A 25,905-nucleotide genomic window follows, 5' to 3' on the forward strand; every position below is an offset into this window, starting at 1 on the left:
GTTGGGCATTGCTGCTGTAGGGGTGGGTTATGTAAAAGAGTATGATCTTTATATTTCTATAATCAATAATTCCCCACATCCAGATAGAGCTATTATTTCCAAAGCATTTTCACATACACTTAAGTGTTATCTTAGGCAAGCTAGCAGAGTGTGAACCAAACTCTTGTTTTATCTGTGGACATTAAAGCCATGCTCCGCTGTGGGCAGCCAGCAACTCGGACTCCAGGCTTTGTCGGTGAAGGCCGCTCCAAGCACAAACAGAGCACCTGCCAAGGGTTACTGTGCAGAATGTCACACTTGGAGTCCCCACCAAAGCTTTCATCAAAGTCAACCTGATTATTTTCCACTGCATTTTCCTGAAAGGATGTTATGATTTTCTAGATGTTTGGTGGCTGGCGATAAATCAGGCTTTTATGATGTCATGTGAAAGGCCACCTCTCGGACTTCCTCCTGCCACAAGCCATAGATTAAAAGCGGGACGGGTTGGTAGGGCATCGTGTACACAGTTTGGCTTAACCCTTTCCTTGCTTGTCCTAAGGCACAGCTGAAGCTGTCCATTAGCTAGGGTCATGGAAGAAGGTGAGCTGCCTTCCCCTCTCCTTCCTTTCACACGAACACAGCTGGGGCCTGTGGAAACTGAGCTCCTTTCTCTGAGTTAACCAGACTTCCTCAGCTAAGAGGCTTTGGCAACAAATCAAGATCCGAAACAAGACAGTATGTTCCATGGAATGATATAAGAGAACATAGGTAATTTCACAAAAGTAATCTTTTCAAAGAGCCTCTGTTTCATAATCATGAAAATGAGAGATTTCCTTGAAAAGGAGATAAAATCTAATGCCGATGAGGTTGTGATAAAAAGTTACACTCATACTTTGCTGGTAGTGTTTATAAATTCATACAGTGTCTTTGAAAGCAATGAAAAGGTTCTCATTCAAGCCCAAATCCTAGGAGTTCTCTGTGAATCCTCTTTCCTCCAAATCCAGTCCTTCAGCAAGTCTTCTCACTCTCACTATCTCTCCCCGCATCTGGGCTGCTCTCCTCTCCTGCCACAGCCCCAATCCAGGCTCCCGTCCAGCACAGCACCCACACTGATGCCTGAAAACATCCCACGGAGCATGTGCCCCCAGTGCCGGAAGCCTCCAGGGGCTCAGAACACAAGCCAAACTCCGTGTTTTGGGTAGCAGGCTGATGAAGGACTATACGTTTTAAAGCAAAGCTAGGTTCTTTCTCTGTAGATGAGTGAACCTTTACAGACATAGAATTTGGTAAAAAAAAAAAAAAAAAAAAAAAAAAACTAACTCAAGCAACTTTCAGTGCTGTGTCCCATTGTCTTGAGAACTAGTAGACGGGTGCCTGGGTGGTTCAGTCGGTTAAGTGTCCGACTTCGGCTCAGGTCATGATGTCACAGTTCATGAGTTCGAGCCCCTCATCAGGCTCTGCACTGACAGCTTGGAGCCTGAAGCCTGCTTCGGATTCTGTCTCCCTCTCTCTCTCTCTTTGCCCCTCCCCTTCTCACAGTCTGTCTCTCTCTCTCTCAAAAACAAATAAATACATTTAAAAATTAAAAAAAAGAAAACTAGTGGAGAAAAAGAAGGCAGCTCTCAACAAGGAGTATTTGTAGTTAGAGTTTCACTCCGGCCAGAATTCTGCTCACACAGGAGGAAGTGAAGGGTGGGGCGCCATCTCTGCAGCCCTCTGGAGGTTGAGTGTGTCCTTGTTTGGCCAGAAAAGGTGCGGCCCTTCTACCACATACCCCAGCAGGTGCCAGCTCATAGGCCAGGTTCCTGCCTGCTGGCCCCATGACATTTCTTGGGCCCTATGTCCCACAGGGCCAGCTGAGCATAATCCTGAATTAACTGCAATAGCTCGGACAGAATCCCTTCGAAGCAAGAGTGGCCAGATGGTTCTAGGTTGGGTGGCACAAACAAATCAAAGCGTGGCAGCTTTTTTAGGAGGCAAAGGGGCTGAAGCATGCCAGGCAAAAATATGTCATCCACCCTTCTAAACATTTAGCTAAAAGTCAGTCCCATTCATACTTTGAAAGATTGCATTGGCATCTGAAAATCAGACTTGTGAGCTATATCAAGTTGAGTTAACCAGCTGTATGACTGTGGCCGGCCAGCTGCAAATAGTTTACAACACAATCTGTGACTAGAGAGTAAAGTCTTGTGAAGACATGGCTTTGCTGGGAGAGACCTGGGCTCCGTGATAGGGATTACCCAGCAGGCCAGGCATGATCTGACCTTTTTTTACTTCTCCAACTTTGTCTTGGGCTCTGATCACCCTCGTTCATTTTGCCCAGACACAGTGGCCTTCTCTCTGCATATCAGACCAGCGGTGTTGCTCCCTAAGGTCCTTATACCTGTGGTGTCCCTGAAAGACCCTCCTACCCCAGGACTTCGTGTGACTAGCTTTTTGTTGTGATTCAAATCTGGGATCATATGTTACTTCTTTAGGAAGGCCTTCCCCACCCAGCCTTCCCACTCTTTATCACTCTTGCTCTCTCTTCTGTCTTTGCCAAACCCTGTCAGTAATTGACATGGTCTTATTCACATCTCCTGTCCTCTTGACTGTCTCTCCCAGCTGGAACATAAGCTCATGAACATGGCCTTGTCTTGTCCACGGCTACCTCTCCAGCATCTAAAACTATAAACATTTGGCAGCAAAGGATCAAGAGCATTATGAAATGTTTACAATAATTGGGGGAAAGTAGAATACAAAATCCTGTGTACTCTGGTTACAGTGATTCAAACAAAATGACGATTTAAAAATAGTAGTAAAGGTTAAGTGCAAGGTTAAAGTAACATACAAGCATGAAAAAAAAACTATAAGACAATCCACTTAAAAGATTACATTTTCATCTGTGATATTAACTATAAGAAATTAACAGGATAGCTTTCCCTATAATTCAGTGATAAGAGCAACACTAGCTAGCCTTAACAGTGTAAAATGAATTGGAAATAGTGCTAGCTACTTTCTATGTGTAATCTTGAATTCTCACAGCAGCCCTGCAAGATAGGTGATGCTTTCCCCATTTTACAGATTTAAAACCTGAAGCTTAGAAATACTGAGAAACTTGCCCCCCACACAGCTAAGTGGTTGAGCCACAATACAAAGCCAAGTCTCTCCAGTGATGTCTCTGTATTGGTTGGTGGTGGTGTCTAAGAATCTTTTGTTATTGAGATCGAAGTTATACACAATGAAAGGCACAGATCTTAACTATATATTTGGGTCCACTTTGACAAATGCATACACTCATGTATGCTACACTCCTATCAATGTAAAGAACATCACCCAAAAGTTTCTTCATGCACCTTCCCTGTTGATCTTTTCCCCTGTAACCACCGATCTAATTTCTATCACCATCAATTAGATTGCCAGTACTAGAACTTCATGCACATTGAATCATACTGTATCTACTCTTCTCTGTCCATTTCTTTCATTCATCACTGGAGTATGTTCCATATTTCTATCTGTTGTTACAGTCTTTATTATTTAGAGACCTTTGTGCCACTCAAATTAGTGAAGCATAAAGTATATTGCTTATAGTACTTTTTAGGGAGGGTTTGTACCACTGAGCATTGTGAGTGCTGGACTAAGTATCAGAAATCCTGACTTCTAGTCCAAAACCCTACTACTAGATGGCTTTGTGACATTAATCAAGTTATTTGTTTAAATATCTCTATAGATACGTAGAGGTATAGGATTCTATTCCTCTATAAAAATATAAAAGAAAGAATGTCAGGTAACATGTGATATAGATACCCAGAAGCCTGGTAAACTCTCTATTAACCATGGTAACAGGAAAACAAATAATGGATAGATAAAATCATAAAAAACCTAAATATTTGTCTTAATGCTCTTTTCTCCATACCTCTCAAAAACCTTACTAACAAATGCCATCATACTTGTCTTAATTTTTCCTCAAATATAAAAGTCCCTAGAGAAACAACCGTAAAACAAGAATTTGGACTTAGTCAGCTGCCTGGTTAATCCTAGAGTTTCTTAAGTTACTGAGGGCATGAATGCTTGGAGGAATGTGGGGGTATACATTTGAATGACCCTGTCATATAATTTTTATTTTGGTTGGGAGGAGGATGGATGGTCAGATGGATGGATGAATGGATGGACAGACAGATGGATGGATGGACTGAAAGGAGGGAAGGAAAGAAGGACTACTGAAGTGAGTTTCTTGAATTTGAGTGACCTATGGTACTATATAAAATGAGAAAAATCCCAAAGGAAAAAATATCCCATCTATATTATGGAGGCATTCATATCACTTACAATATTTTTTAGTACTAATATTCAAAAGGAGGGCAGAACCTTTTCTAAGGGGTGGTGTGTATTTCCTAACAAACTGCAAAGGAACAAGCTTAAGGAAAATCACCTTCGCCTGTTGCTATTAGGGGTCTCCTGTGACCCAAGTCAGCCTCCCCCAAGTGAGAAGGTACCTTCCCTGGTGACAAGGTGGCTCCCCACCACATGCATGCTGAAGATAAGCTGCACAACAGAGTTGGGCTTTAACCCTCATGGATACTTTGTACAGTGCTTTCATCCCTAGGAAATGGGCACCTGAAACAGATACAAGATCTCTTGAGTTGCATTTTGAATGTGATTGCCTGGAGATTTAATTAGCCGATGTATGTAAAGTACTTTGAGGTTGAAAAGTACTAAGTGGCAAAAGAAAGGCAGCCTGCTTCTTGTGCTCCAGAGTGCCACTTGCCAATTAGGTCACAACAATCTTTAATCGGTCCACTTAAAGGTGCTTTATCTCCTTTCCTCAGGGTTTGTGTCACCTCCTACCAGCATGGGTAAATCTTTACACCCTAGATCCAGTTATTAACAGTAACCAGTAATTTCCATCGAAGATGGTGCTGGCTTTGAAGCCTGGAATGCTGAGGTCACTAACAATCTTATCTCCCTTTCATTAACTGGCTCTGCATCACAACTGTGAGTCAGCCCCCCATATCAACTGTTTGGAGTGAAGATCAGTGAAGAAATCAGAACCAAGAGGGCTCCAGTTACAGTACTTAATCTAGCTTTCCCTAGCTTGATACTCCTGTAAGCACCAGGGATCAAGAAATAAAGCTAAAAACAACAACAAAAATTAACTCTATGATTACAATGTAGATGTAGAATAGGTACAGAAATACATTAGTACTCATAAATGTGTATGATGCAAGCCTATATCCTATTCCCCAAATCCTGTTGCTTATTTTATTTAAAGCAACCTATTAACACCAACCTATGAACAGACAGTTCCCCCAAAGCTACAAAGCACAGCTTCTGAAAGATGTTTTCCTTTGCTCAGCTAGCTCACTCACAGCCTGTCTGAACAGGACAGGCCCTGAAGGCCCTCAGGGCTGGATGCTGCAGATGGCTGGACAGCTCTTGGGACCCTGCTGTAAGGGCACCCTGCTCCTCTGCCCCTTCAAATGAGGGGAGAAGCTGGGCCTTAGCATAGCATGCGTTGTATGGCTCTGTATGTCCCTTCCATGCAGGATAAGGGACCACTGCCCTCGTCTCTACACATCTCAAGTATGTCTGCCTGAAGGGGCTTTCTCCACAATATTTTTAAAAACCTATTTAAAAGAAAATTAGTGTGGTTAAGTCCTGTATGTCTCCTGCATGATTGTGTTGTCAGTGTGTCTTCTAGAGTGCTTTTTGTCTAACTACATTTCTTTCCTTTTAAATTTTTTTGTTTATTTATTTTTGAGAGAGAGAGACAGAGACAGAGTGTGAGCAGGGGAGGAGCAGAAAGAGAGGGAGACAGAATCCGAAGCAGGCTCCAGGCTCCGAGCTGTCAGCACAGAGCCCGATACGGGGCTCGAACTCACCAACTGCAAGATCATGACCTGAGCCAAAGTCGGACATTCAACCGACTGAGCCACCTAGGTGCCCCACTGCATTTCTCTTTCTGTGCTAACCATATTTTTAGAACACATGTTAAAAAGAAGCATCTAGGGGAGCCTGGGTGGCTCAGTTGGTTAAGCGTTCGACTTCGGCTCAGGTCATGATCTCGCAGTCCATGAGTTTGAGCCCCGCATCAGGCTCTGTGCTTGACAGCTCAGAGCCTGGAGCCTGTTTTGGATTCTGTGTCTCCCTCTCTCTCTGACCCTCCCCCGTTCATGCTCTGTCTCTCTCTGTCTCAAAAATAAATAAACATTAAAAAAAATTTTTTTTTAAAAGATGCATCTATATGTAGGCTGCACTATAAGTGCCATTAATTGGGTTCTCCCTTAATAAAGTGAATACTTTCTTTTACCACCTTAGGCTTTATTTACAAGTGGGAGCATAAGGAATACAGTGTTCTCATTCACTGTCCATGAAAGCTCTACCATGCTAAATAGATTTTTCAGTAGTGTCTAAGCCATACACACACAGAAGTATTTCCTTCCCTTTGTTTAGTAGCTCTTAATAGCTCCTGGTTCCAAATGATAAATGCTACCAATTGAAAATAAGTGGTCCCCAACCTAGACTAATGGGATCACTGAGGGGTCACAGGATCCTGGAGACCCCCTCAGGCACCATCCAAGGGGTCAGTACAGCACATCCTGAATCATAACTAACCAGGCTCACATGCAAGGCCACCAGTGGAGGTGACAGTGGTGATGATGTGAGGGCTCTGCAGGGCATTCAGTGTGGGGTATATATGTGTTACCCTGTGCCGAGTGCCTCCCAGCAGCCTCCATCCGGGTAACTGAGGACAGGGACACAATGCAGGGCCTGCTCACTCAGTTTTGCTCCCTTTGCCACTTTATCTCCACTGTCAGTACGTTCTTCGCTCATCAGAGCCGGTGCTGACTGACTCAATTTCCCTGAGGTTGAGCCCAAGCATTGTTTGGGGTCTGACGGCATTCTGTCAGCTCCTGCTGATGGACAGTCCCACCGAGTCCAGCTTCCTGAGCAGACGAGACGGCCTGCTGTTTTCTTCTTGTCTCTTATCACCTCTTGTCATTAAAGGAGAGGCCTTGCTTCAACTTCAATTTGTGCTGATATATGGCAGTAAAAGGGAAGAGAGGGGGAAATGTTCGTTCCGTTATTAAGGCCACTGCCTTTCTTACTGCTCTGAGATTCCCTCCGTCTCTGGGAAGGTTTCAATCAAATGATGTAGTTGTGAGCATGGAAGAGTTTAAATTGCCCAATAAGAGACATACTATATTGCAAACTTTCTGGGGGAAATCTCAGTCTTCATTCCCCCACCCCATTCTTGCTGACTCCCAGCTGCACATCTTGAATCTTGACTGGGATATTCTAGGCAACTTTAAAGCTTTTTCCATTTTACTGAAGTTTGTTGTTGTTTTGGTTTTTGGTATTTTGTTTTGTTTTAGCATTTCTTTTTCTCTAAAAAGAAGCATTTCCCCAAGAGTAATCTTTTCCTGCTCACTCCACATTAGCATAAAGTTAGATCAAGAACCAAATTTGCTTCATTCTTTTATTCCCTTGGAACCTAAGCTATTCCTCAATTTTGCCTTAAAAAAAAAAAAAAACAGGGGCGCCTGGGTGGCTCAGTCGGTTAAGCGTCCGACTTCGGCTCAGGTCACAATCTCGTGGTCTGCGAGTTCGAGCCCCGCGTCGGGCTCTGGGCTGATGGCTCAGAGCCTGGAGCTTGCTTCCGACTCTGTGTCTCCCTCTCTCTCTATCCCTCCCCCGTTCATGCTGTGTCTCTCTCTGTCTCAAAAATAAATAAACGTTAAAAAAAAATTAAAAAAAAAAACAGAAGAAATGAATATCCAGTGTTACTCACAGCTCTGTATTTTAAATTCTTGAAGATATAACCAGGGCTTTCACCAGTCTTAGTTTTCTTTATTAACATCCCCTGTCTATACATCTTATCCTTATTTGTAGCACTCAAGAGTCAATTTCTTTCAATATGCACATTAGAAATTTAACAACATCCTGCCAAAAGTGCTCACACTCTTAAAATGGTTCTCCACCTAAACAGCTGTCCTTTGCAAACCTCACAGGCAGACCTGTTGAGGAAACATAGTATCCAACACATGATTTGAAATAAATATTTAAATTTCCCCAACACAACCACAGAGAAAAAGGGAGACAAAGAAAATTACACTATGAATTTTGAGAAGTTATCCTATGTTGTCAATCTATTTAATAGCATTCCCCACAGTGATTTTCAGGAGAGAGGGTGGGTATCAAAGACATTTAATGTGTTAAATGATGATCAAAATTTTAAAAAGATTGGGGGCAGGGAGGAAAGAAGACTAACCGGTGTGATTTAAAGATGCGTTGTTATCTTGATTGAGATTAAAAAGGCACCCAGGAGATTTGAGGAAAGGGAACTATAGTTAGAGTAGAAGATAATGGCACAGCATGGTCTCTCCTTTTCTGGATTTTATGTTAACTACTGTGGGCTCAGGAACTGGCTTAATGACTTTTCCAGGATTTGGTCTGGCCCTTTATCAGTTCACTATAACAAGAACATAAGCCAGGAAAGCCTAAAAAATTGCTGCAGCAAAACATGCCCTCCTACTGGGCTGCTGTTTCCAACTCTGGCCATTGGCATTGGGCCTGTAGGGTTTATGCCTAGACAGAGCCATCAGAGGACAGCTCCTAAAGGTCTGACCAGTCAACGGTAGGCAGGGAGTCCAAGAAAAAATAAGGGGGCTCTGGGCATCTGGACATGCACGTTTTCTCTTTGCTCATGCTGTTTTGCTGCTGTAAAATGCTCAGCTAAACCTAATTGAATTTGACAATAATAAATCACATGTTGAAACTGTATAGCTCACCTAAGGAATAGCAATGGAAACAGTGAAGACACCAGAAGCCAGAGTTCAGGAAATGTCATATTCACATAGAAATGCTTTAAATTTTTCCCAGAGCTTTATTCTCTCTCTCTCTCTCTCTCTCTCTCTCTCTCTCTCTCTCTCTCAGAAAAGCTCCAGACCACCCAGTGCAGAAAGTCCATTTTGGAAAGTGTACATAAAATCTCCTTAATCAGCTCTTGCCCCTGTTGTCATACTATGACTTTAAGCCTATAAATAAAGAAGGAACTGAACTGTCAAAAAAGAAGAAAAGGACAAAACAGATGAATCATTCTTCTCTCTCCTCCTTAGGAGCTGATCACGCCCTAGAGGAGAGGATTTGTCAAATGTAAAGGGAAACTGTAGTGTGACCTTATCTGCCTCCCTCTCCCTCCCCTCCCCTTCCCCTCTCCACCCCACCCCAGCATTGCCCCTGTAGTCCTGTGAGAAGAGCAGTTAGTTCCTGATGTTCTTGTAAGAATCCAGCTTCCCCAATCCCATTTCTTTTCACGATGGCAGAAGCCTTATTTAAAGAAGCATTTCTGTGTCCTTGCTGTCATTCCAGAGCCACCTATACTCCTGGGCCACACTTTCCCCACCCCACCCTTTAAGTCCACCGTATGCCCCAAACCCTGCAGCCTAAACCATTTACTATATATTTTCCCTAAAGGGACCCAACAGAAAGAAGTAAGAAAATCCTTCAGGAGAAGTGAACAAGCTAGGATGTCCCTAATCTTTACCTAAAAGTTGACAGGGGCAAAAGCACACGGACTAGTCTAGATTTTAGCTCAGTAGCAGCTGGCATAGAGAGCTGCTGCTTTGTTTTGATGGAACCTCATCCTCTTCCTTCACTAGGTCTCTTGGTCTAATTAAATTTCAGGGAGACAGAGCCTTGGCAGAAGGTTAAAGTAAGCTGCTAGACTGGAATGTAGGAGCTGGGCTCAAAACTAAATTGGGAAGTTTAACTGGGTGCGTCTCTGGTTTCAATGAAATACTTTTACAGTGTATGGTAGCAATGTCTGTTGCTGAGCTTTTGAAAACCATTTTTCTTTTTCCTTAATTGTAGTTCCCTAGTTGTTTTTATATTATGAGCTACTTGTATAAAAATACAGGAAACATAATTACAATACAAAGCTCCCTTTCCCAAGCCTACTGAGATCATTTGAAGCCAAAATGGGTTTTAGGGTTTTGCTAACTATAAGTTCAGAGCCATGAATTGCATCCTATGCAATGCTGGTTGATTTACAGCAAGTGTTATGTGATTAAACAATAACCATGTTTCTTCAAGCTATGTAACTGCTATAGAATTGAGGGAGGCTGTGTTGCTTCATGACGCCACATTTCACAGCTCTCTGGGGAAAAAGAATGAATATCTTTGTGTGACTTTTATAGTAAAATAGAGAAGTATTGTGGAAATATATACAAGTTTATTTAGGGAAAGGAAAGAGAAATAAATTAATTTGTTTTTCCACTTATATTTCCAGCACTCCATGCAGTGTTAAATTGCCAGTTATTAATTTTTGTATCCTACTTTTCCTGAAGAATCTGTATGTGGACTGTTAGGACCAGCAGAAATAACTTGTTTTATTATTATTTAACACTCTGGAGAGGAAATCAGTACTTCACTGTATTGTGAAATGCAAACGCCTTTGGGAGTTTGATTTATTCAAGCCTAAAAAGTAATGATGGATGATGGAGAATGAGCGTTGTTGAATGTACTCTGTTAGAGAACGATTTCAAGCATACAGTACAGGGCGCTGCCGCCCTTATTCAAGGTGGGTCCATTCCAAGCCCCACCTCCAGTGATGCTTAGAACAGTCAATAGTACTGAACTATGTATACTATGTTTCTTCCTACACATACACACCTATGATAAAGTTTAATTTATAAATTGGGCACACTAAGGGATAAACAATGATAACTAATAAGAAAACAGAACAATTATAACAATATCCCATAATAAAAGTTATGTGAATGTGGTGTCACTCTCTCGAAATACCTACCATACTGTACTTACCCTTCTTGTGATGATGTGAGATGATAACATACCTAGTGATGAGAGGCAGTGAGGTGCATGACGTAGGCATAGGGGTAGGCTACTGCTGACCTTCTGACTGTTTGCCTGCTCCAGACTCAGTTGAAGGCAGGTAACTGAAGCCATGGAAAGTGACACTGAGGATAAGGCAGGACTATTGCATGCTCATTCAGAAGTAGCATCCAGACACCCTTCAGTATGTAAGTCTCAGTGAAGGTGGGCACCAATTCTGCCCAGCCCTTTGTGGCCTTTCTGATCATGAATCTCTAACAAACTCCCCACACGTGCTACCTTTCAGGGAATCTGAAGAAAATCAGTGGGCAGGCTTTCAAGCTGCCGCTTCATTATCTGTTACTTTCACTTGATGTAACTGGTTTTAGGCTGTTCTTTAATATTGTGTATAACTAAAATAGTTTCTCAATGGGGTATGTATCCTGTTTAAAGTACAGCTCTTTGTCATACCACCTTCACACTCTTCTGTCTTAAGGACTCATCTTGTGTACTGTTTGATGAATACATTTGTACATGTATTTAGGCAAAGCTAAATGTTTATTTCACCCCCCCCCCAAAATGGTCTGTTTCAAAGTACGTCTCTTTCCTCTTTCTTTCTTCTTTCTTTCTTTCTTTCTCTTTCTTTCTTTCTTTCTTTCTTTCTCTTTCTTTCTTTCTTTCTCTTTCTTTCTTTCTTTCCTTCCTCCCTCTCCTTCCTTCCCTTTCTTTTTTCAAATCCTCTTGAAATTCTCATCTCAATGTTCTTCCGAATCAGTCTCCAGAAATCTATAATAAGAAATGGGTGAGTGAGGGCTGAGGTACAGGATTTATACATCTCCCTATAGTTTTCTATTAGACAGTTTCCTTCTAAGGAAGTCTCTTAAGTGGATGGAAACTCTCCTAAAGCAGTTCCATGCCTGAACTGGTAAAGCTGAGCAGGGCCGACTCAACCTGAGTCTTTGGCGTTATAAATAGATGATAGATAGATAGATAGATAGATAGATATTTTGATAAGACCTTGTCAGATGGGATGAGAAACGCAAGATCAAGTAAATGTCAGCTTCGTGTACAGGAGCTGGAGGGTCGTTTCAAAATCAACTTGATCTTCCATCAGAGCAGTTAGGGAACGCTGGGCAAAGGAAGGAGTGCGGTGGAGCCGAAGAAGCTGCAGGGTGCTGGCTCTTCGGAGCTGTATTTTCAGACAGCTGGTTGCACGTATTAGTGGGTCGTGAGGTGAAGTGGCTTGAGATCATTATTTTCTAAGGAATGGGACAGAACAGAACAGAAGAGAAAATACGGTATGTCGTGCCCCTGGACAGTAAGGGCGAGGATTGCTTCGTGAAACTTCAGTTTCGTTTTATGTGCACGCGGGTGTGCTGGATGGCAGTGAGCCGCCCGTCTTTACCGTGGGTCAGGAAAGCTCGAGGCCACCGCCCGGAAAGAACAGCTCTGCGGACCGGGGATTACCCAGCCCCCCGCCGCGGAGTCCCGGGTCCCCCAGCGCCGCGCGCCAGCACGCTGCGGACCCGGCGCCCCGGAGCCCCGGAGCCTCCGGGGTGAGTCGGAGCGCGCCCGCGGAGGGCTCACGGCCGTCCGCCCTGCAGCGGAGAGGAAAGCTGCCGCGGAGCGCGGGGGCGGGGAGGAGGCGTCTGCTCATTTACTCCTCTACTTGCCTGAGAAGTGCGGTAATTCGAAACAGTTCTCACAGTAGCGTCCCTGACAACTTCATGTTGGGTGTGCGTGTGTGTGTGTGTGTGTGTGTGTGTGTGTGTGTGTGTGTGTTTTAAGTCATTTAGCGTCAATGGGACGCCGCGGAGGGGAGGGGTGGACAGGAGGAGGTGGCTGCGTGAGCTGGGGACGGAACCGCTGTCACGGTCCGCACTGATCTGTGCAGCGCATTCTTAAACGCGACCTTCCCAAGATTTACGGCTCCGGGAGCCGCGACTGAGCGTGCCTGACGGGGACCAAAAGGAGGGAAACGGGGAGCCAGCCGTGTGCATCCTGAGCTGCCCGCCGACAGCAGCGGGAAGGACGCCGCCGCCGCCGCCCCCGACTCACGTCTGCTTTATCTTTCCCTCCCCCCGCAGGACTTTCTGCAAGGAGATTGCACCAAAGCGAAACAGAAGCTGAGCTGGAAACCCCGGGTCGCTTTTGATGTAAGTGCCTTTTTTTACGGCAGAATCCGCTGGCCCGCTCGCTGCGGGGCTGGGCTCGGTCGGGCCCGGCGGGAGGGGTGGCCGGCCCGGCGAAGCAGCGAGGCGTCCGAAGCAGCAGCGTTCGGGCCCCGCCGGGCGCCCGAGGTGTCCCAGGCTTGGAAGGAGAGGAGGGGGCAGGGTGGAGGCGGGTAGGGTGGAGGGAGGGTTGCCGAGGCCGCTCCGCGCGCGCCACAGGGGGTGGAGGTGTCACCGGGAGAGTGTAGCAGAAACTTCTCCTTCACCGCCCACCCCCTGTGTCTCGGGTCCCAGGAGCTGGTGAGGGAGATGGTGGACGCCGACGTGGAGCTCATGAGAAACAACCCCAACGCGTGAGCGCGACCGCGGAGCCCCGAGCCACCCCTGCCGGCCTACGGTCCCTGCTTGGAATCGGCGGGTGCGGGGACCGCAGGTGTGATCCTGGGAGGGGCGGGAGAATCCGGCCCGTTCCGTGCGACCCTCCTTGCCACTGCGCCTTATTCCTGCCGTTAGGATGTGGGACGGCTGAGGTTTGTAGCAGCCGGGACGTGGCACTCCGGGGTTCGGCCCAATTTCCATTTGTCGAGGCCTCTTCTGAAGGGTTTTGTGAAATCAACAAGATGTTTTAATCACAAGTTCACTATACTTGAAATTATGTCATTAGACAACTGAAATTGTGGGGCTTTCAAATTGTTTTTCTCTTTTATTAAAAATGTCCTTTCTATGAACTAGCATTAACAGAATCGATGTCAATGTTTTTCCCGAAGTATAAGAGCGGCTATAAGGACCCCCAAACAAAAACACCCAAATTCTTGCCTTGGAGTGAAATAGCTTCCTTTAAGCCTCCCTCCCTTTGGAGAGAGCCCCTGCAGGTAGACCCCTGCTGGGCCTGAGCCTGGCCTCTCTGGAGTGTTCTCCTAAGGCTCTGCCTGGGACATTTCTTTCCTTCTGGTGACAATAAGCCACTCTATCCAGCCGATCTGGAAACCCAGTTCCTGAAGAAAGGAGGCATTCACACCCCCTCAGGTCTCTCTGCTGACTATAATTAGAACCCACGGGGCTCCCACCATCTCAAAAGTAGTCTTGAGAAATAGAGGGGGGGCTAGAAGAAGCAACGTGAAGGTAAGTAAATATTGTTGGAACATTCCAGGCCAAAGCCCCTGATTTACCCAGAGGTCTCTGAACCCGTGCCTTTCCTTGTGGCCTAGAATCTTTCACACAATACTTATTTCCAACCACTTCTCAGTACCAGATCACTTTTTAAATCTAATTTTGATTTAGTCATTCAACCAATTTATATTAAGTAACTAATATATGCCAGACATTGCGCACTTGAACTACATCAATGTTAATTAAAAATTATAATAAAGAGGTTTAACTTGGGCCTCAGATCACTGGATCCACTTTTATTGAGTGCATCATTTAGGTGGCCTGGCTTTCACCGCAGGTATGTTCTCCTGAGCTGTGTACAGTGGATTAAGGCAGGTTAAGGCAGGTGGACACATAAATGTATATAACCCACAAGCAGCAAGCAAAGATTTGTGTACAGGTGTATACTTCTGCATGAAATACAATATTTTGCCCTAGAATAAACTGGGTCAGGACTCTTCTTTTCCCCCCTCACTCCCCCTCCAAGGAAAATAAAATAAAACTTTACAGCAAATGGAATTCCAGCCTTTGCACATGCTTGTGTGAATGCCGGTGAACTATTTCTGAATGTCTTCACCGGCAGGTTTATGATCTGGGGGAGGACCCAGGCTCCAACGGCTGGCGGCAGGAAAGAGGGCTCTTTGTGTGGCTGCCTGAGTTGCTGCAAGAGCATGCTGGCCAGGGGCAGCCTCGGCTTCGATGGAGCAGAACTGGGGCAGCTTGAGCTGGCCCACCCGGTTCTCAGAAGCTGCCCCAGGACAGGCCTTCTCCCAATCGGGATGCTGCTAATGGGAAACAGATGGTCCTGGAAGGCTGGGCTCCAGGACTGAAATGGCTGGTGGGCACACATACACACTCACAAATACACAGTCACACACATTGTCACACATCCAAACACTCCCATGCACACAAATACAAATACACACCTATAACCTGCCATCTCACACACTGACACACAATAGTCTCACAAACACTTGAAAACACAACTCACAAACCTGCTATCACAAACACACGACCACACACATAGTCTCATAAACCTCACAAATCACACACACATTCCCCTTAGCCTTGACCCTGATGGACAGGCACCCCCTCTCCTCCTCTGACCCCATGAACCTTCACCTCATCCCACACCCAAGCGTAGAGGCCATTCAAGGGTCCTTCAGGCTTTGCAGTGGCCCCATGTAATTCAGTGTTTTGAGGCTGTTAGCCCAAAACCATAATAAGCTCCTTAGTAAGGATCAGGAGGGATTCTAGGCAGGGGCTTAATGGAACTGTAGTGGAGTTATAATGTTATATTATTTTTCTCACGATGGCCCAGAGCATCAGTTTTTGAAAGACACAAGAGTATGTTTGGTTGCAACCTTCTTTCTATTTCTGAACCCTCAACTGGGGGGAAGGGGTTGGCTCGTTTGGCTTCCTGGTCTCCTTCTGTTTAAAAGGTGAAAAAGGGGCTTCTGGGTGGCTCAGTCGGTTAAGTGTCAGGCTTTTCGGCTCAGGTCATGATCTCACCGTGTGTGGGTTCAAGTGCCACGTTGGGCTCTGTGTTGGCAGTGCAGAGCCTGCTTGGAATTCTCTGTCTCCTTCTCTCTCTCTCTCTCTCTCTCTCTCTCTCTGACCCTCCTTCACTGGTGTGCTCTCTCTCTCAAAATAAAAAATAAAAAAAAATAAAAATAAACTTAAAAAGGGTGAAAAAGAGAATATATTTGCTTAGGTATTTATGTTCTTTCTGTGCTGTGAATTTCACTCAGACATACCTTCAGGACAGTTCTTTTTATTAAACAGTGTCTTCCATCTTAAATCTCAACTCAGTTTCACTGAACTTATTTACCTCCCCTTTTCCTGGTTAGCCAGCCCTCGCTATTCAAGTATGATAAAATAGCTTCCACCTTTTTTTTTTTTAAGTAAAATCTAAGAAAGTCAAACTTTCAGTACATTCAAACACAACACCAAAGGCGCCAAACACCACATTTATGCCCCTAATGAACACCAAGGTGCATGGATACCTGGGCCACCCAAGCACCTCACTTTCAACCTGACCTGCCTGCCTGCCTCTGTCTTGGGAGGTGTCTGCTGCCCTTTGTCTTTAAGGAATTAAGAGGGAGCTAGGCCCCGCATAAAACTGACACACCCCTACAGCTGTTTGGGGATAAAGGCCTGCAGTGCAGGGAAGTGTTGAAATGCTAGGGGAGATAAAGTTCCCCGCCAAGATGACTCCTAAGGAAACTCGATTTCAGGTCTACCGTTGTGCGGCAGTAAACCATGCAAAACTGCTTCAGACTTCCTCTTGGTCTTTAGTCGCCTTACCAACACCAAGATTCCATAGAACCCCTGCTCGCTGGATGGTCGACTGCTGGCATGAGACTTTCCCCGTGTTCTTAAAGCTGGAAGCTGGAAGCAACTCTTTAAATTTTCACCTCAAGTTAACCTTAAACGCACTGTTTACAAATAACTTTCTAAACCTCAAGAAAAAGCCTCAAAGCATCCCAGACACCGTGTTTGTATTTGGAAATTCAACCGGGAACTCTCAGTTGTAACCTGGATCCCAATAAATCCAAGCCCATACGTCATCTATTTTTCACAACCTGTGCTTGCAGGTTTGCGCGATCGATCTACGTATGGTACGCTGGAAGGGGGTGCGGAGCGCTCCCACCCCGGTTTTACAAAAAGATCGTGCACGCGCGCATGTACGTATCTTACAAATAGTTCAACATGTCCCAACATTGCCACCTACACCTCTCTAAAAATCGTTGATTTTAATAACTGGAGGTGCCGAGAAGTTTCACAAACGGCAGCGACAACTGGGACACAAAGCTGCTCTGGGAGCTGGTCCACCCTCCGCAATCCGGGGTTTCCCACCATCCACGGCGTCTTTTTCGAGCTCACAGGGTCTGGATAGGATTTCTTCCGGGAGGCATAGGGGGCGCTGCTGCCTTGCTCCAACTAGGCCCCAGTCCAGGGCTCCCAGCAACCTCGCAGCCACATTCCCTGTCGCACGCACACCCCGGGAGCGTCGAGCACATTTTCAGGGACTGTGCCATCCACTTCGCTTTCCCGAGCCCGTGTGGCCGCCATTGCCTCCCCTTAGGCCCTAGCTGCGATGCTTCCCGCAGGCCGCCTTGGGCTCACCCTCGCCCCCGTCTGGCTCTCCCCGAGTGCACTATGTCCCCAAAGACGTTTCCAAGGCCTCCGTTACGAACGACGACACGGCCCCACCCCACCCTCACCATTTCCTCGGCCAGTGTCTCTCTGCTGGGAGGCCGACGACCGCGACCTGACCCCGGCCCCGCCGCCTACTCCCCAGATCCCTCCCTTCCTCCAGGGTCAGGGATCACACAGCGGACGCCCCGTCTCAGCTGCCCCTTTTGATCTCTAAATTCGGGACCGAGGTGCTCGCCTCTGTGCACACCCAGCATGTAAGGTGCCTAAGGGCCCGACGACAGGTGCTGAGGCCTAGGATGGCCCGCGTACCCCGCTCACTAGCCCAGCAAGTTCGGGCGAGGCTCTAACTCAGGACCTCCAAGCTTCCTCCAGGACACCGTGTGCTGGGGTGTTGGTGTGGCGGACCGCGGGACCGACCGGCGCCGCGCGCGTGCGCAAGCGCCGGCCGCCCTCCCTCCGCCCACACCTGGGAGGCTAGCCCCGCGCACGGGTCGGGGAGCGGGGGGAGGGGTGCGCAGCCTCAATCTCCCGAACAATCGAGCACCAGCGGGGGCTGAGGAGGTGATGGAGAGCTGTCCTTAAGAAGGAAACCCTCTACGCCTCAGCCCTCGCCTAGCTAAGGCGCCAGTGCGCACGCGGAGCCGGGCGCTCACAAGCCTAAGACCTAAACGCGAGAACACACGGATTGGTGAACTGGGGAGACAACTGAAATTGGGGCTCCCCAGACTCCTGCCACTCTGAGACGAAGCGCTGGGCACGGGCCAGCTTGTGAGGAAACCGCCCAGCCCGAGGCCTGGGCTGGAGTGGCGGGCCCCGGGCAAGGGAATGTATATTTGGAAGGGGTCAGGACCTCGGCTGGAGTCTGGCTTTTTATGGCGAGGAAGCCGCCTGGGAAGGGCCTTCTGGCGAAGCTTTCCTGTTGTGCCACTTCCCCCCCGCCGCCACACACACCCGCCCCCCACAGCGCTCGAGAGGGAGGGAGGCCCGATCCGGCGGCACCCCGGGGCCCCTGGCTCCACGGACCCTGTCTTGGCTTCTGAGATGGTGGATAGGCCCTCCCGGGAGCCAGCCAGCAAATACGGAGCAATGATACGTTATTTCTCGGTCAGCAAACGCACTGTAAACAACTGCCCTGTATCTCCTGGATATTCCATAGAACCAGAGTGGGAGTGGGCACGCAGGAAACCCCCGTAAGGACCCAGGACAGGTGACCTAGGACATCAGCCGCTCGATTTGTCTCTGGGAACTCCTAGGACCTAGGCAGCCCTTGGCTGTGGGAACGACAGGGCCTCCACCCACACACATACCCCTCCCGAGGCTCCCCCCCCCATACTTCCGGCGGAGGCTCCGCGGCACCCTTTCTCCCCGAGTTAGCCCACCACACTCCTCCTCTCGCCCTGACCTGAGCGGCCAGCTGTGAAGCCCATCGTCCACTGTCCGCGTGAGTCCTCCGTGGGTGATAGCAGACATTCTCTTCATAACCTCAAGGAAGCCCTTCTGTTGTTGTGTGTGCCAGGGCTGCAGAAAGACCCCGGGGTTGGAGTGCTACTGCGCTGGCGCTGTGGAACTAGCCGGCAACTTGGGGGACCATGGCAACCCCCAACGCGGGCCTGGGGCGCGGGGCTTTCAGAACCGGATACTTCTGTGCACCTTCCGGGTCTCGGATTTTGTTCAGCTGGGAGGACAGAGTTTTCGTTTCTCCTCCAGTAGCATATTTTTAAGAATCCTACGGCCACCTAGACACGTGCTCCCCACCCCTGTCCTGTTTGCACATCTGCACCATTAACAAGACCCAGGTACAGCCTCCGGGACCAATGACCTGCTTTTATACTGAAGGAAATGAGGAGGCCTTAAGAGTTAATGGCGCTAAATGTGTTGGTTTTCCTGCTTTTTCCCTAGGGTAGGTAATGAGGGAGGGAGGGTGCCTGTCTTCTCTTTTTTTTTCTCTCTGGGGGGCCCCCCCCCCCGCCTCCATCTCTCTGTGTCTCTCTCTCTTATCTTTCAATCTAAATCAGCCTCAAAGCCCTCAGACCCCTTCGTTCCCAGACTCAAGTTCTGAGACCCTCCAAGCCCTTCACTGAGGCCTCCTCCTTGTCCCTAGGCCCTGCCTGGGGTCCCACCACCCAGGTCAATGGAGAGGCCCCACCACCTGGCCCTGGCTGCCAGCCCACTGCTCACTCTATGGGCCCACAAATTGCACTTCCATGCCCACCCAGGTAGCACCAAGCTGTGTTGACTTAGGGGGCAAATGAACAGCCCACCCAGTCTCATTCTGGGGAACAGGGACAGCTAAGGAAAGAAGATGAGCAGTTTAGTACATATGACCAGCTGTGCTGACCAGTGGGTTTGAGGGAACTCAAGGGCAGACCAGTGAAAAAAGAAGATGCTCTTTAGGAGAACAGAAGGAGGTGCCATCTGGAAGAGCAAGAGGCCTGTGGAAGTGCCCCTGAGGCTTTCTCCATACTCCAGGTGGGTGAACTCTGAGCTGGAAACAATGTCAGGCCCTTTCCTAGCACCCCTCAGACCAGCCTCCCCCCTCAGGCTGTCTTGCAACGGGAGCTCCACCCCTCTCTCCTGTCTTGAAGACAGGCTCAGGCCTATATGCAAGGAAATTCCAGATCCTACTGCATCTCCTATAATATGCTCAATATGTTGCAAATTTAAAATCAGTGAGGGAAAAAATCAAGTAAACAACAAAAAAAAATAATATAAAACAGAGGGTTTCATTGGAGCCAGGGTAAGATGCGAAAGGAGCAGAACAAAGGTCTTAAGTCAGGCCTTATGCTCTCTGCGCCATATTTTGGTTTCCAATAAGATGGACATGGTACATTTTGCTCAATTTTCCACTCCTAATCATGTTGAGAATGTCGTGGAGAAGTGGCTTTCATTCTCCTGAATGGATTTTGGAGCTGGAATTCTTTTAATTAAGTATTGTTCCTTTTCCAACCGGACTCAGACCTGGAACCTGCCAGTCCTGCCTGAATATAGCCCCAGCTCTGTCTGAGGCCTGAGTGCAAGCTCCAGGTCAGGACCCCATGTGGCCATCACCCACAGGGCTCAGAGCCTGGTTATATGTGTTACTGGGGAGGTGGCTCAAGCTGGAAAGGAGACATCTGAGAGAAACTGTGGGGCCTTTTAAAAGGGCCTGGGAGGGAGAGGGGTGGGAGAAAGAAAGTGAGGAAGAAAGGGACAGAGGGATAGAGACACAAAGACACACAGAATTTAATGGTTATGTTGGATTCACACTAAAAAAGGGAGAGACAAAGTAAAGGAGGTTTCTGGTCACAAAGGTCCAGCTATGAATGTACAGCCCAAGTAGTAAAGGAAGACTTTCTATTTAAGTGCAAGTGAAAATGCCATTAACAAAATCTCTTTTCAGGGAAACTCTTCGCTTCCTTAAAAAATGAAATAGGAGCTTTCAGAAAAGTGGGGTTTCTGAAGCTGACATTTAGGGCCCCATAGCAAATCTCAGCAGGTTTTTTTTTTTTGTTTTGTTTTTGGTTTTTTTCATGCCATTGTGGCTACTATCTGAATGACCTAGGGTCTTGCTTGGGAGCTCTCCTGAGTTTAAGGCTGCTTCACTCTCTGCTCCCGCCATACCTCACAACTTGGTGGGGGTGAGGACTATGACATAGTTTCTTGGTCCCTTTTCTCCCTGCCTCCCTCCAAAGTTCCTTGCTTAGCTGAAGAATGACTGCCCGCACAGAATCTAACCTGCCTGGCCAGCTTTATGACATGGCCACTATCAATCTTGCCCTTAACGTGACATTTGTTTATGACCCAATGGGAAGGGCTAATGGATTCATGAGCCCACTCTGAAATGAATTAAGAGAAGTCTAAAGAGAAGGCCCTGGGACAGAAGGCAGGGTCCAGTAGTAGGAACTAGGTTCAGAAGCAAAGGGGGCCCCTCTCCAGAAGCTCTAAGATGTGGAGTGTAGAAAGAAACTGCTACTCCAACCAGCCTTGTTTCTAGTGCTGATAATAGCTGTAGAGAATACCGGTATGGGTGTCCAGGACCTGGGTGCACTATGGATGCCTCCTGTCCTTCCTGGGCAACCTGGCCAGGCAGCCTGGACCACCAGAGGGTTCAAGGCCTCTCTGGAATTTTGTGCCATGAAGAAAAGGCCCTCCATCTTAAAACTGAGACCCCTTCCCTAGGGAACAGGGTGGGAAAGAAAGGTCCTATGTCTCTTCTTTACCTATCAAAGTTCAGGGGAGCCCGATAGGGCTATAAGGCACTCTTGTTTCCTGACCCTTGTTTCTGACCCCCCGCAGGAAACAGCCAAGAGCTTACAGACCACCAGCACAATCGAGCCTTATTCCTCTGCAAACATCGATTATTAATGACACAAGCTGTGTGGAATGATAAATTGTAAAATGCATGCTTGTTTGCATGCAGTCTGGTGAAATAAAGACTGCTAACTACATAACCCTGGAAAACAGCACGCGTTCCTACCACACATGCAATATGCCAAAATGCAAGTTTTTATGTGGCATGTAACATGCTGGCATTTACTTGCTCACTGTATAAATTGCAAAGAAAATAAATGCACCCACTGCTACATAAAGGACAAAATACTATCCCAGAGCTTTCTACAGAGGCTAATTTCAAAATTAGCCAATTCCCAACCATTAGATCCTGCCTTGTGTCCAGGGCTAATTTCAAAATGTACTGTCTGTTAGCTAAAATAGCAAGAAGTTTCTCTTATAATATTTTACAGAAAAAATATCCTTATTGCTGAAAAAGTGCAATACCACTAAGGAACAAGTAGTTCCCCCAGATTAAATAAGGTCAGCGGTAATTGTTTTTCTTAAGACGAGAGTCCGAAAGCACATGTATTGAGAATTGAAAACATTACCTATATGGTTTAAAAAATCCGAATAATGAGCAGAACTTCTGACCTTCCACTCTGACATAGCTCCTGAGCTATGACTTAAGGCAACTCCTGTAGCTATAACTATATATGTATAACACAAACACCTTCCCAGACATATATATCTGCCATGACTAATTTTCAAACGTTGCAGTCGAAGAGGGCAGTAACGATTGCTAAGAAGTTTGTCCCAAGGCAAATGTGTAAACACTCCCGAGAGCTTAGGAGAAGAACTCCTCCCGGGCTGCCTCAGTCCAAGCACCGCATTAATGCCGGGATCCTTCTCCAGCTGCAGGAACTCAGGCTCCAAGGAAGGATGAGCAAGGGATGCCCGCTGCCCACTCCACATTCTGGCGGAGTCGAGAATGGTCTCCAGCCCCGAGCGAGCCCCTTTTCCCCCCCCCCCCCCCCCCCCCGCCATGCTCACCCCCGAAAGTCCTCTCCAGTGCAGGCCGCGTGCCCTCCCTCGGGGCGCGGGGGCAGACGCAGCCGCACTGGTCAGGCCGCCCTCCCCACTTGCCTGCCTCACTGTCCCGCATCCCACCCCTCACAGCGGCTAGGTCGGGCCCTCAAGAGCCTGGCTGGGGTAGGCCCAGGGCTGGCTGAGGACGCGACGTGCTCCGGCCTCAAAACCCGGGCTCAGGGAGAAGCAGAGGGGTGCGAGCACGTGGACCCCGAACTCGCCGAACCCGCTGCCCGCTTGCATATCTCCCAAGTCCCTTAGGCCCAGCGACTCCCCGCGCCGGCCACCGCCAAGTGATTTGTGGCCTGTAAACCGACCCCACACGCCGCGCAAGGACACAGCCCAGCCGAGGAGGCCGCCTGGGGCCCCAGCGCTGGCCCGGGCACGTCCGGCGCGACCAGGCGACCAGGCCGAGGCGGGGCGGGATGGGAGTTGTCCTTCTAACAGCGCGGCTGCCGAGGCTGCGGGGCGCCCTGTCACCCGGGCGCGATGGAGTGCCTGTGACCTTTCTACCCTGGCTAAACACCTAAACACACGTGTGTCCTTACAACAAAGGCGGCGCGAGAGGAGTATAAATAGGGAGCGCCGTAGGCCAGGTGGCGCGAGGCAGAGTTGCGGGATGCGGAGCGGGTAGGCTGCTTTCCCCGGGCTCCGCCGGCCCCCGCCGCGAGGGCTGGAAAGCGCTCCTCCTGGCTCGGCGACCCTCGTCCCTCCACACACAGCCCTGCTCTTTGCCATTTTCTGCTCAGCGCGGTCCTCCCGGCACCTACGACCCAACTTGTGATTCATCCATCACACCTAACAGAGGTCTCCTCGGGCTCTCTGCTCCCCAAGCAACCTCTTTTCGGGGGCAGGCAGCGGCGAGGAGAGCGAGAAGCCGGGGAGGGGAGACGGCGGGGCGAGGGTAGGCGTGAGGGGGTGGGGGGCGGGAGGAAGGAGCTCCAAACACAAACAGAAGCCGGGCCCAGGCCGCGGCGGGTAATTACAGCTAATTAGCTGCAGAGCGTTCCCGTCCGGGAGCGGCGTCCCGGAGGCCGGCGTTGGGCCAGGAGCTACTCGGCAGGACCAGGGCCGCGAAGAAACGCCCCAGCAGGAAAGCCTCGGGTGGGCCACAGTCGGGTGGGCCATGTCCCCAGTCCAAAAGGTTGAAACCAGGCAAGTCGAGAAATGTAAGGTCTCTGGCTGCCGGAGCTGCTGGGCCTTGGGATTCGCCACCAGTCCGAAAGGACAGGGCCATTCCGTGGGTCACCTGCTGCCGCCTCCCATCCGGGCCTAGACAACCCAGCTCCAGCCACCGGACGCTTTGTCGGCAAATCCTGGCTCCAACTCGTCTCCCAAAAGTGGACCAGCGCACAAACTATGAGATCTGTCAATGGATTCTTTCCCTTCACCACCCACCCGCAAGGGGTAACCCGAGGCAGCTCCAGAGCCTAGGGCCGAGACAGCCGAGCGGGGAGTTAAACGCAGCAAAGCGAGTCCCAGCCGGCCTGACCCGGAGAGACACCCGTGCCCTGGGCCGCTGCAATCTTCTCTAGCTATTAGGTTACGACTCCGAGGGAGGAGACCCAGCAAATCAGAGGCCACGTAAAGCAGTTTTTGACTGAAATTAGAGTGTATTTATTTGCAGCAATCCTTTAACAATGATCAAATTTTGACAACAAGCAATAGCAATTACTGCTAAGTGTTGCCTCTAGATAGGAGCGGCAGATAGCAGGAAACTGTATTATCTCGAAAACAAACTGAAAGGCCCTGAATGTCTGTAATCAAATCGCCATCTCTCCAAAGTCTGATTGACAGGGCAGATCACCCTAAGATAATGAATTTATTACATTTCCTGGGTTATTTACAAAGGGGGAGGGCCAATCTGGATTGCCCCCTAGGTTTAACTGTAAATTGACAAGAAAAAATGGATTGAAAAGAAACCACCCTAGACTAAAATGTTCTGCTCTTCTCTCCTTCCTTCTTATTGCTTTAAATCTTTTTCAAAAAATAATTGTTCTACAAACACATCTTCTAAAATAGTTTCCCAAAGATTAAATATCCCTTTCCAACCCACAGTACATATATATTTTTAAATCAACCCTTCTTTGTAACACATGAAGGATTGTAAATGTGGATGAGTTATATACATTTATAAACGGGTTTTTCTTCTTACAAAGGAGTGAAATTAATAGGAGAAATATCTATCCAGCATTTGGCTCACAGGGATGTATAACACACATCATGATTTTTTATATGATGCACAAGCCAAATAGTCATTTGTATATATCTCTACACACAGGTATCACTGTGGTAATAACGCTGCTGATTCATGGGCTTAAAATTTCCAGATCATGTTCTGTCCTTACTGAAAAAATATTTTTTCGTATATGCCAACTCAGATCTGTTTAGGAAAGTATCTTTTGACTAGCCACAAAGCAAGCTGACTATATAGTACATTTTGCAGAAGATGCTGCAAGAAGAAAAAAATCTAAACAAAAAGAGACTTTTATGTGAAATTTGACAAGGAATAGTCACAGGGCTTCTCCATTTTGAAGATATTTAGGAGGAGAATAGGTAATTTCTAGTGTTTTAATCTGAAATCTTTTTTCTTATAATAATTAAGGCTGTATTAAAGTATCCAGACATATAGATCTCATTCAAACTGAATGGTAATTTATTAATAAACAAACAATGAATATGTTCAACAAAAAGAAAAAAAGATGATAGAATAAGATTAATACAGTTTCCCTTTTCATAATGAAAAAAAAAAGCACAATTTAAAGTTTCAGGCAATTTAACGTCAGGTTTTGGAAATACTTTCTGGCGTTTGGTCCACGACATCCAACTACAAATTAAAAATAAATTACTATATTGCAATTTACACTTTAAAACAAGTCCATGAATAAAAAGAAAGCGATTTTCATATATGGGGACTTTCCCCCTCCTTTCAACATAGGATAAAATAATATCTTACAAGTGAGAGGTGAAGGAAAGAGAAGGGCAGGGGAATGGAAGAGAAAGGAGGAAAGCGTGATCTCTGAAAAGCAAGAAGAAACTTACGTGTTATCTGGAGTAACACTGTCCTTTAATAAACCATGATTTTGCTGTCTCTGTACAAAATAGTTTACCGTTTTGTTTATTTAGAAAAGGCAAAGTGAAGGTGGCTCTGAATCTTTTAAGAAAATAGTTTTCTTTGTGCTGGTTGAGTTGAAGTTTTGGAGGGATTCTGTTCACTCGTTTGGTGAATGTTTTTCAAGTTTGTTTTTAAATTGGAATTTTTTTCTTTTTTTCTTTTTTTCTTTTTTTTCTTTTC

The 25,905-nt window shown here is 47.3% G+C and overlaps 1 protein-coding gene across 2 annotated transcripts in view; it reads left to right on the forward strand.

Moving 5' to 3' along the window:
- Window positions 1–13,696, forward strand: part of GMDS (GDP-mannose 4,6-dehydratase) — a 638,647-nt gene extending 624,951 nt beyond the window's left edge. For both annotated transcript variants that reach the window (XM_040460738.1, XM_040460739.1), the window contains exons 10-11: window positions 12,879–12,947; window positions 13,257–13,696. In XM_040460738.1, coding sequence (XP_040316672.1) covers window positions 12,879–12,947; window positions 13,257–13,319 — 132 coding nt within the window. In that variant the 3' untranslated portion in view covers window positions 13,320–13,696. The remainder of the gene's footprint in view (window positions 1–12,878; window positions 12,948–13,256) is intronic.
- Window positions 13,697–25,905: the final 12,209 nt, after the last annotated feature.

Source organism: Herpailurus yagouaroundi, unplaced genomic scaffold, assembly GCF_014898765.1.
Source record: "Herpailurus yagouaroundi ecotype Mexico unplaced genomic scaffold, PumYag 250, whole genome shotgun sequence".
NCBI classification, from domain to species: Eukaryota; Metazoa; Chordata; class Mammalia; order Carnivora; family Felidae; genus Herpailurus; species Herpailurus yagouaroundi.